Source organism: Triturus cristatus, chromosome 1_2 (genome assembly GCF_964204655.1).
Source record: "Triturus cristatus chromosome 1_2, aTriCri1.1, whole genome shotgun sequence".
In the NCBI taxonomy this organism is placed as follows: domain Eukaryota; kingdom Metazoa; phylum Chordata; class Amphibia; order Caudata; family Salamandridae; genus Triturus; species Triturus cristatus.
The window spans coordinates 371208059-371220636 of NC_140580.1; the positions used below are offsets into that span (position 1 = coordinate 371208059).

Below are 12578 nucleotides of genomic sequence, written 5' to 3' on the forward strand. Positions count from 1 at the left end.
GTTACCCAAAAGTTCCTGTTGGGATTTCTTTTTCCCCCAGCTGGGAACATGTTAGCGGTTCCACAACCGCAGTTTATGATAATGTTACTTCTTATTTTATTTGGGGACGAGGGGAGGGGAATGGTGGCGGCTCTTTAATGCTACACTCTGATGGCTCAGCATGCTCCAACGTACTTACAGGCAACACCCACATGCGGGACTTTCCCCACTTGAGACGAATCAGACACTATGACATGGCGAGACAGTTAGCAACCGAAGAGAGGCAGGGATACACATGCTAAATTGATGGCTATAACCATTGGCTCATGAAATGTAAAGGGGCTTAACTCACCCCAAAAACGCCAAAAGGTCTGGAAATATCTTACCGACCAACACCTTGACATAGTGGCTTTACAAGAGACTCACCTAGCTAGAGCTGAGGACACCCGCTTCCGACATAAGCAGTATCCACTGATATATAGATCCTCTGCGCTTACGAAACATAGAGAGGTGGTGCTCCTCTTTCACTCCTCTATGCAATTTCAACCGTTGGATGTCCAGACTGACAAAGAAGGCTGCCTAGTCATGGTCAAGGGCCTCTTGATGGGCAAACTCTGCACATTCGTAGCATTATGCGCACCTACTACAGGGCAGACGGCTTTTTTAAACACACTAGTGGGGAAGGTTTAAGACTTTCGAGAGGGGCCAACGATTCTCATGGGAGACTTCAACCTGACCTGGCAGAAAGACCTAGATAGCACCCATCCACCTCGTTCTGACATGGGCTCATTTTCCACAAACGCTAAGCAACAATTACATGACCTAGGTCTTATGGATGCCTGGCTCACTCTATACCCCCAAACCCGTGACTATACTTTTATTCTCATGTACATCGCAAGTACTCCAGACTCGACTACATTTTCATTAGCCAGAATCTGATGGGAGCGCTTCAGGAAGCCAAGATATTTCCTCCTTCAGTGTCGGACCATGGGCTAATATCAATCTGTCTGGTCTGAAGCAGCAATAACTCAACCACTCCCAGGTGGTATTTTCGGCCTCCCTCACGCGAGACAAAGTGCTCTGCAACACGCTAAGAGAATCAATCGCTGAATTCTTTAATTTAAACAACCCCGAGGACACGTCAGAATACACCAACTGGGACACGTTTAAGGCAGTCTTCAGGGGGAAATGCATTGCCCTAAATTCGGCGCTGAACAAACAGCGGACCGCGAAGAGGGAAGCTCTTGAAAGGAAACTACCTGCGACCGAAAACACACATAAAACAAACCCCACTAGGGAGACTCTTCGCACACTAACTGCCCTACGGGGCAAGCTTAGAGCCCATTATAACAATAGGGCGGAACTTACTCTTCTTAAGCTCCGCCACTTATCCTACAGCCAGGGCAATAAGATTGGCAAACACCTGGCCAGACAGCTGAAGGAAAAACGAGAATACATAGGAGGGATCCTAGGGGAAAAGGGGGAGCTCACACATAAGGAAGAGAAAAAGGCTAGCATCTTTGGATCCTTTTATAAGACACTATACACTGAGGATCGGCGAGACACGAACGCTCAACACGACTATCTCCGGCCACTTATTTTCCACGGGTTTACCCGGACTGGAACAACACACTCACTGCACCCATAACCCCTGAAGCGATGGATATACTGCCCAGTTCTACAAAACCTTTGCCCCAGATCTCATTCCACACGCGGGGGTTTAATAAAATGGCGGAGGAGGGGGAGGCCACCAGGTCAATGACTGAAGCCGTGATTTCGGTTATACCTAAACAGGGAAAAGATCCCCAACTATGTGCTTCGTATCGCCCCATTGCCCTATTAAATCTGGACGCGAAGCTTTACTCATTTACCATTCTTGCGACATGACAACAATCTCATGCCTGACCTTATACACCCTGACCAGTAGGGATTTATCAAGGGCCGACAAACTCATGAGAACACCCGATGCATTGTGCACTTGATAGAGAAAGCCACCAAACGACGAGTCTCTGCTGTACTGGCGGGCCTAGACGGCGAGAAGGCCTTTGACAGGGTAGACTGGTCTTTCCTTTTTCATACCCTCACAAGTTACAGGTTTGCAGCTAAATTTATTAACATGATCCGGGCTAACTTCGCCCAACCATGCTCCAGAGTGCAAGTTAATGGGGTGCAGTCAGCCTCCTTCCTCCATGCTAGGGGCGCTCGCCAGGGGTGCCCACTCTTGCCCCTACTATTCGCCCTTAGCATCGAGCCATTAGCGATGACTATCAAGGCCAACCCAGAGATCCAGGGAATCCCCTTCAGTGGTGATTCATACAAAATCACACTATTTGCTGATGATGTACTCTTGTCCCTCTCCGAACCATCTAGGTCCCTTCCCCCTTTGCAACTGGAGCTGGAGAGATTTGAGGCTGTAGCGGGCTTCAAGACAAACCTCGGCAAATCATATATACTCAATCTCACCCTTCGAAAGCGGAAGTACGCGAGCTGCAGCCGCACACTTCTCTCCAATGGACCGCTTCCTCAATACAATACTTAGGGATCCAGTTAACACCTCGGGTCGAGGGACTTTTTAGTGCCAACTTCCCTCCCACTCTCACCCGCATTCAAACAGATCTTGCGAGGTGGAAACCTCTCTTCCTCTCCTGGCTTGGCCGCATTCACGCTGTCAAAATGACACTACTTCCTAAGCTCCTGTACCTATTCCAAGCGCTACCCATAGAGCTAGAAAGAGACTTTCTTCGCAATATTAGATCCATGATTCTCCACTACATCTGGCAGGGGGGACATGCTTGCTTCTCTTTCACAATATTACGCCGGCCCCGAGCAGAGGGCGGAATGGGACTACCCGACCTTGCATTATACTATAAGGCAGCTCAATTAAGAGTGCTGATGGAATGGTCCACACGAGAGTCTGAAAAACATTGGCTTCATATGGACCGTTCCGTAGCGGGGAGAACCATTTGGGACTTAGTGTGGCGACCCAATCAGGATAGGCCTAAGAATGCTTACATTCGCACCCCTACACGCACCACCTTGAAAGTCTGGGACTCGATAGCGGGTAAAGAACAGTGGACTTCGTTCCCCTCACCATTTACGCCCCTCCACTTTAACCCAGCTTTCCCTCCAGCCCTGCACGAGGGACCCTTTGACACTTGGAGAGAGGGAGGTTGCCTAGCTCTGACACACCTTTTCCATAACGCATACCCCCTCACCTTTGACAATTGTAAAAGAGATTATGGTCTGGAGAACACGGAACGGCACCACTACACTCAACTGTTACACTGGGCTCTCACCCCACAGATGCGAGAGGCGGCCACCCGCCCCCCCCTTCCCGACGAAATTTGAAACCTTCATTTCAAAAGTCACCACCATGAAAGGGGTAATGTCATTCATATATAATTATCTACTCACCACTACACTCTCCCCATGGCCACGCTACATGAACATGTGGGAGGGCATTCTTCAACGGGATATCTCAGACAGGAAATGGTTTCGGCAATGGACTGACATCACGAGATTCAATCACTCCATAGAGCTGCAGGAAGCCCATATCAAACCTATGATGGATTGGTACCTTCATCCTTGCAAGCTCAAACAGATTTTTCCCAACACCTCTGATAGATGCTGGAGGGGATGAGGGCTCTTAGGTGACTTCAAACATATATGGTGGGATTGTCCTACTATACGCCCATTTTGGGAAGAAATTCTAACACACATCAAAGATATGTTAGGCTACCCCATCCCGACCTCTATCCTTCTAGGTCGTCGCGACCCAACCCTTGAACACCAGACCCGAGCGGACAAGGCAATCATGTGGTTATGCATAGGTGTTGCTAAGGTAACCATTGCAGCCGCCTGGAAAAGGAAAAAAGCCCCGGCGATTTCTCTCTGGCATTCTCGTCTGTGGAAGCTGCTTAGCCTAGAAAGAATGTCTGATATCTTCCGGGACAACTATAAGAATTTTGAATACAAATGGGGACTGTTGGTTACTTTCCTCTCGTGAGGTTTGCCCCTGGCTGTCTGTCCTCCCTCTGTCAGAGAAATGCATCTCTTTCAATTTTGACTCACCCAGAGTCCTCACCGGTGAGCACAACAGTATGACTGAGCCACCACCATCGTTTGCGGGGGTGGGAGGGATGGGGTTTTTGTTACTTATTTTCGGGGTATTGTTTCTTAAGGGAATTTACCAACCTTGTATTGCTCCTTCACGTTGGAAGGGTTTGATAGAAGCCCATCACTGTAGAAAGATGAGTTGAGCAGTTAATTCCTTTTTTAATGGATACTGAAAAATGGACTGAGCCTTTATACCGTTAGAAACTGTACCTTCCATATTTGCTTTATCCTATGAGACACGGGCTGGGACATTGACCATGTAATATGTTCCTGCCCACACCCTCATTATATGTTCTATACCAGAGCTCACTGCGATGAGCGATGTGATGGCTGTATCTTAGTGATGTATGGAAAAATTTCAATAAATATAAGTTTGACATAAAGAAAAATGTAGGCCTGACAAAAGGTTTGTTTTGCTAGGTCGAAATGGCAGTTTACAACTGCATACCCAGGCTTCAGTGGCAGGCCTAGACACGTTTTACAGTGCTAATATGGTGGGTTGCACAAGGAGTGCTGCAGCTCACTAGTAGTATTTTAGTTACAGGCCTTGCATACATATGGCATCATTTACAAGGGGCATACAAGTAAATTAAAGGTGCCAATTAGGGGCAGGGGCAGACTGGGACAGAAAATAGGCATGAGCAATAAAATAAAAGTGACCCCCATTAGTGAATTAGAAATCTAAATATGTGGCCCATGTTTTAAAATTGGGGCCGTTTTGAACTTGTAAAGACATTCTGTATAAGTATTTTGCAAGGTATGGTAGACTACATGGATTTGAGATTGCTGCAGACAATGTTTGTTTTAATTTCGGGAAATCAAAAGTAAATACTGTCCTGGCAGACCATAAAACAGACCATCAAACAGCCAAAAAACATGCCCACACATTGACCCTTCAGACTGGCCAGTCGGGTACTGTCTGATTGCCCAGTAGGTCACTCTGGCCCTGATTAGGGGTATGCCATTTTTAACTAGTTTAAAGAGTAGAGCACAGGGTCTTTACCACTTGTTTCCAGAAGTACAGTGTGCAGAGTCCTATGGGTAGCAAAAATGTGTTCAGCAAAAGAAGGCAAACATTTGGGGGAATACCATGCGAATGATAGTAATTTTCTACAATTGGCAATTAATGTTGCCATACCAAACTTTGCATCACAAACTGATGTCTTCATTGTAGATCTAATGATTTATTTCCTGAGACAACTCATATCCATCTTACTTCATCAATGGGGTTCTTTAATCTTGAGAACTTACACTACTATTATGTTGCAATGGTCGCCGTGCTGACAGATTGAGTGTACCAATCTTTCACACATATGTTTAATGGGTAAGACTTGCTGTCCTGACAAATGTCATCAAAATAAAATTAATCACAAAACATAATGACTGTCCAAAGAAAGTGGAAGGGTGAATGTCCTCATTTAGCCCTTAGCAGGCAGACTACAAAGCTATAGGAATGCTAAAGGCAAAGCCTCTACTGCCACCCAGCCGCATTATTTTGAGACCCCCTCTGCACAGGTGGGGATCTTTGAGCGGTACAGTAAGAGAATTTTTAGTAAAACTGCTCAACACCAATGGTCCACAATATTACAGTGGCATACCGGACCACTTAACACATTTTTGATTTCTCAAAGACAAACTCCAAAAGTAGAAAAACAGTGTTCCTCTTGCACTAGGAGTTTTCATAAGTATGTTTCATTTGCATTTTTTTATGCTGTTTCCTTTTTGTTTTCTCCATGTTCTCTGTATGTTCTTCAAAATACCATGAGTGGGCAGTGCATCTTATTTTGAGTCATAGTCTGTTGTGTGTACTGCACACAAATCAATGATATCATCACCAACAGCTCCTCTTCTGTTTCTCCCCCTCCCCATACCACCCTCACCCCCTTTCCAAGTCCATCTTGTCCTGATTCATAAACTCTTCGGCTACCATATTTCCTCCAGGAGGTAACTCCATTATAAACAAACCCTCAGCTCACTCTCTATCACGGCCTTCCAACTCTCATCCCATTCACAGTGGTCTTTATTTGTCTGCTTTGCTTCAGGATTCACTGAACCCAATTTCCAGCTGTTGCTGCCATTGAATAAGCTTTAATAAACTTTTGCCATTTTGCTTTCCAAAAACATCAATAAAATATTCTAAAGAACATCAAGTTACAGTGCCACAGAGAAGTCAAGCTTCCCAGAACCCCCCGCGTCTCATTCGAGATCCTAATTGTTAAACCTAATTAGGAAAAGATCACAACTTTGCCCCTGTTTGACTGCTATGAAAATCACCACAGTTCATCAAGCACCACAATTCCGGAGCATAAATCTAGCTACTGCCAAGGGCAGAGGTTAACTATTTAGAGGTCAAAATGCAGTGATAGATCTCATGAAAGCCCAGTATGTGTCCACTGTGACAGGCAATGAATCACATTTTTCAATGATCATTTCATATCATTCTGACATTTTGGTTACTGGCTTGGACTTTGAAAGTGTGATAAACTGTCCAGCTCCACTTCACTGATGTAAACCGTTTTGGCAAATAAAGCCCTCACTATGTCCGGATATCAAACAAAATCTCCTTTGATCATATTGATTTGGTGCTGCATAAAATCACATATCTGAAAAGTTAGTAATCATCACATTTCTGACAAAGAAAAATGTGGCATGCACATTTTTTTTAGCAGGGTGTTAAATTAGCCAATTTTTTCAGTTCCTGCAACAGAGCATCTATTACTCTGATATCCAATTACAATCAAACATGGATGCCAAAAACTACATATCTTCTAGACATAAAAGTAGCAATCCTATCCGCATTTGAAACGGTTTGGAACATGACGATTCGTAAAGTAACCTGGTAAGAGGCCTAGTTTTTTCTCTTCTTGGTTACTCCTTAATATTACTTGAGTGTATTTTATTAAACTACAGCATACTACAATTCGGATTCGCGATAAATAACAGTTTCATAAAGCAAAATTGACATGATATGTCTCATAATCAATGCGGCGATAGTAATTTACAAAATAGAGCAGAAGGACGAATCTTCAGTATTCATTCTAGAACAATGTTCTTTCTCATTAACTGTGTGCTGTACCTTTAAATTCTCTGGAAGGTTAAGCAATTGCCTTTTGTCCTTCAGTCGTTTCCATACTGACTCCATGGTTTCTTCCATAGATGACGTTTGAGCACTGGCCGCTCCTTGCTGTTCAGTGCCCATGTATGTTCCTGAGCTCTCACCATGCAAGCTGCTTTGCGACATTTGCAGCGCATTACTGCGATCAGCAGACATTTTTATTTTAAGTTCTGTGGTGAAAAATAATAATTGACAAGTTTTATTCACTATTGTTGTCATGCTCAACATAATAATTGACAAGATTTATTCACTATTGTTGTCATGCTCAACATCGAATCCTATAACAAATAACACTGTCTTTCCCTGCAATTAGAATAATAAAATTCCCTTGCACTCTGGCATATTATCATCCGTTATCCTGTACCCTCTTTTGAAAGGCTTTTGGAACTTTCCCATTTTAAATCAGTCTATTCATGCCCATTCCAGATTGGGAGACATATTACTGAAGTATTGGAATTTGAAGATAAGCCCCCTTTTCATTATTTTGATAGTCAAGATGTGGATGGAGAAAGTCAGTTGTTCCTGTTCCGCAGCAGTCCTGTGAAGGTGTCTCCAGGTATAATTGAGGGACCATGCACAACACACATAGGCAAAGCCTATGTGAGATCTATTGACTTTGTCATTTTTTTTCTAGCCATGTTGTACGGCAGCACAGCTCCTGTGCAGCATGGCTAAAAGCATCGAGGGAGGCAGGATACTAGATGGGATAGGAAAGAAGGATGTGGGGCTATGGGCAGAGCTGTGGAACCAGGTTCTAGTCACAGCTTAATCTTAACATCCTGTAATTCTGGGCAATTCACTTATTCTCCCATTGCTTAAAAAAATTAGAGTGTGAAGTTGTGGAGTGTAACTGGTGCTCATGTACAGCGCTAATACCTTTGGGTCGAGTTTACGCTATAAAAAATAAAAGCCCCAAAAATTTAACTAATTAAAATTATTTAATCTGCACATGGTCCATTAGCTTTTTTTTTTCTTTCAGACACAAGAGATCGTCACCATAACGACAGTGCATGCGCAGTGCCTGCAGGCAAGACCTAAAAAGAATGAATATATCTAGAAGTGAGAAAAAGGCTTTTCACTCAGTTTTACTCCAACTTTTGAGTTAAAAAAAATATTAAAAGATCATCTTTACATTTCATGGGCCATGTCTACAGATTTTTAAATGTTATTACTACCTTTGTGATTCCCTTAGTCATGGACATATATGAAATCACCAGCTTTCATGAATATGCCTTACACTAAATAGCTGTATTTGCATTCATTGGATAACTCCCTCTGCAAGATAACCTTCGAAGTGTACATGCACCATACTTTTTTTAAACTGTCTGAAAATAAATGTTTTGCCCTTCAAAAAATTCCCTTCCTTTACAACATTATGCCGTAGAGGGGTGATTCAATGTTTTCCCCTCTCATTTCATTTCAATAATCTTCATTCGGGTTAAAAAAACAGAAGAACAAACCAATACAAAATACAATGATAGCAGTTCATCTCAATAAATCACTTAAAATACACAAATCGTACACAACCAAAGAATATTCCATAAGTGTACATAAATAGAATTCTGTGTTCATGATAAAAACAAGTGACAAAGCTTCAATCCTCTGACTTTGCTTAAAGGCCCCTTTTAGGAAGGATACTATTGAAAAACAGCTGTGTTCATCGTGTAACATCTGGAGATGCAACAAAGCAGGTCGAACTTAATTAAAATTACGACCATGCAGCAGGTTTTTTTAAATAAAAATCCTACTCAGGTTGCCATAAAAATCACAAAACATAATAAAATGAAGTGTGCCCTGTGGAGACCCTTTATCGCAACCACAAGACCCTGGATTTTTGTCCCGAGCCCACCTTTGGGCACTATAACAAATTCAGCCGAAATCTGGATACCAAAACCGATTGTTAGCATTAGTGACGAAAGATAGATGTGGTTCGGTTTATAAAGTGGTCTTTAAGACAATGTAGAACTATATTTTCCCTCATAGTTTTTCTCCCTTGTTCCAGCCTTTTGTGGCAGCCAGACTGTGTGTGCAAACCGGGTGTGTGAAAACCCACAGGGGAAACCATGTCGATTTCCGCAACATCCTTTGTGTTCACCAGAGACAAGCGTAGTTTGCCATGTGAGCTTAAAATACACAAACTTGAAGAATATTGCAGGAAAGACACTAGAAATCAATATTCAAGTCGCAGTTCAAATGCGGCTTCATAGGCAATCAATATTTAGGTAAATAAAAAATCTGTATTTGTAAAGCGCGAACTACTCACCCTTACGGGTCTCAAGGCGCTGGGGGCCGTTGTGGAAATTAAGTGAGCTATTGACCAGAGTCACATGGTGCAGAGCTGAGCTGCTGCCGGAGATCGAACCGTGAGCCCTGTGCTCCGAAGTTAGCTGCCCTGGCCGCTGCACCACACCTCTCCACTAGGTGCTACATGTGTGCTTGGGCACATGGTTCAGTTCATTTCATACAAAATCGACGAGGCTGCTAAATTCACACTTCTTAATTGCAGAACAAACCCTGGCGTCCCTTTGCTGCTGTTAGTACTCACGAGTCATGAATTAAAGCCCAGTACATCCTTGTTTGATCGCCCAGTGAGCTAATGGAAATCCAATTAATGATCTGTGGTGTCAAGGGTAAGAAATCAGACACAACAGAACCGACAAACCTTGAAATGGGCAATCGCATGTTTATGCCTCTGGTTCTAACGCGTACTCTGCGTCAGTTGTGTCCATGTGGTGGTAGCAAATCAATCGATGGACTAAAGATGCGAAATTTGGCAGAATGCCTAAGGCATTTCAGTATGTTCCAGTGGTCCTCGGATTACACAGTATCCAAGGGGCCCCGATGCCACAACAATAAGACATCTCTTTCTTACATTTGGGTTTCAAATGAATAGGAGCACTTCTTAAAATGCTTAAATGACAGTCCTCGGAGGTCCACGAGGGCCACACCCAAGCAAGATTTTCAGAATATCCAAATAAATAAGTGTACATATAATAGCTACAACTTATTTATATTGTCAGTTTATTGCAAACCTGAAAATCGGTCCTGGATAGGACCTTTCGCAAACAAAGCAGGTGCCTCCTACCTTTGACCAAGCAAGGGCCTTTAAAATGCCGCTGCTGTGCGTTAGAGGATCCTGCCTTGCTTCTCTCCGCTGCCTCTCTCTATTTCCCTTAAAGCTCCTCTCATTCAGGATTGTTTAGACTTAGCCACTGTTGTCTTGTTTGCCACTTTCTTTATTTCCACTTTCACCCTTTCCTGCTAATTTATGCAGCTTCCTCTATCTCCACTCACTCTTTTTTGCTCATTTCTACCACACTCTCTATCTCCACTCACTCTCTTTACGTTCATTCGTACCGTTTGTTTCTCCTCTTTCACTTATTTCACTTGTTTTCGGTTTATTTTTGCTGTTTCTGTATCTCCTCCTTTCCTCGTTTTCTGCTAATTTGTGATGTTTCCTTGTTCTGCCACTGTTGTGTTTCTGTTGTTTTTTGCCACTTTTGAATCCTTTTCTTACTCTGTATCCCCAACTTCTTTGGGCCTTCTCCTGCTCTTTCTCTCACTGCCCCCTCATGCACTCCTTACCTGTTTTACGTCTCCCATGCTCTCCTGTGCCCCCTTCCAGCCACGCCACCTCCCCATGCTTTCCTACCCCCTTCTCCCGGGACCTACTTAATGGTGGCTGCAGTGTGAACGCACAGTGGACTTGTAGAGCAGGCACGTCAAAGGCAAGCCCTTCTGCACCACTCCAGACATACTGTTCCTCGCTCAAACATGACTGAACCCTGCCAGAGTTTGACATCACCACAGCTCCTTGCTAGAAGATCGCCAGGCAGGACCAACAGCAGAAGCATAGAGCCGGAGTAACCATCAACTCCAAGGATGCCATCAGCTGCACCACCACCAAGGACACCTCCACCAGCACCATGGTCACATCCTGACATTCAAACGTCACATCATAGCTACCGTCATGCTGCACAGTAACCTCATTTACATACCACCAGGGCCACGCACCAACTTCAGCAGCACCATTGCCGAGGTTGTACCTCTTTTCATCCTCAACTCCAGCACCTTTATTCTCTTTGAAGTCCTCAATCTCCACCTGGAAGATGGTACCAACCCTAATTCTACAGCACTACTAGAAGACCTCAGAAATATTGACCTCACCCAATGCATGAATGGACCCACACACTCTACTGGTCACCTCCTTCGACAATATTTGGGCCAAGAAGCTAATATCAATCAGATCAAAAAGAAATCTTCAACATTGTGAAAGATTTCACCTCAGCAATGGCCGCCTACAAAAGCATCAGTCCTCATAGGACCTGTGCAGCAAGCTCTCAAAATTCATGTGTAGCAAGATCAACTCAATGTACAGCAAATTTGACCCTCAACTGGACCCAACAGACCTCATCACACGACTCCCCATCTTGACCAGGGATTCAGCCATGGACTTCACCCCATCAGCGAAGCACTCCTGTCCATCCTGAAGGCCTCCATCTGAACAACTACTCTCCCGGACACCTGGAAACACGCCACAGTCCTTCCCCTGCTTAAGACACCCTCCATGGACCCGTCATCACTTGCCAACTTCAGACCAATCTCCCTGCTACTGTACCCAGCCAAAGTCCTAGAGAAACTGATCAACAGACACCTCACTAACCATCTCAGTAAACACCAAATATTCAATGTCACATAGTTCGGCTTCAGACCCAACTATAGCACAGAAACAGCCCTCATTCTTGCCACAGATGACATCCACATAATCATGGATGGAAGAGATATGGCAGCCTTCACCCTCCTGGACATCTTGGCAGCATTCAAGACAGTGTCCCACCACATCCTCATCTGCCATCTACATGAGATTGAAATCCAAGGACCGACCATCCGATGGGTTTGCTCTTTCCTGACTGACTCAGACAGTCAGCCTGGCTCCCTTCTTATCGGAATCCTGCAAGCTAATCTGTGGAATACTGCAAGGATCCTTATTCAGCCTGACCCTCTTGAACACAAACATGATCCCTCTGGCTAGCGTCATCCGCACCCATGACATTGATGTCCTTACCGGTGCTGACGACACTCAACTCATACTCTCCCTCTTGGACAAGACTACCAACACCCAGAACAAGTAAAATGACTGCATTACAGAAATCACTGACTGGATGAAGACCAGCTGTCTCAAATTCAAGACCGACAAGACAGAAGTAATGATCTTCTGGAAGAACACATAAACCTGGGACCTTGTGGCTGGCTAAATTATGAGCTGCCCTCCCCGCCCCCCAACAGTCATACCAAGAAACTTGGGATCGTCATTGACAGCATTTTCAAAGTGATGGCCGAAATTAACAGTGACATCTTCCTGCTTCAA

The 12578-nt window shown here is 44.2% G+C and overlaps 1 protein-coding gene across 2 annotated transcripts in view; it reads right to left on the bottom strand.

Annotated features, from left to right (window-relative positions):
• FAM13C (family with sequence similarity 13 member C) overlaps positions 1-12578 on the bottom strand; it is an 841555-nt gene that overhangs the window by 172754 nt on the left and 656223 nt on the right. For both annotated transcript variants that reach the window (XM_085604789.1, XM_085604792.1), the window contains one exon: positions 7172-7380. In XM_085604789.1, coding sequence (XP_085460915.1) covers positions 7172-7380 — 209 coding nt within the window. The remainder of the gene's footprint in view (positions 1-7171; positions 7381-12578) is intronic.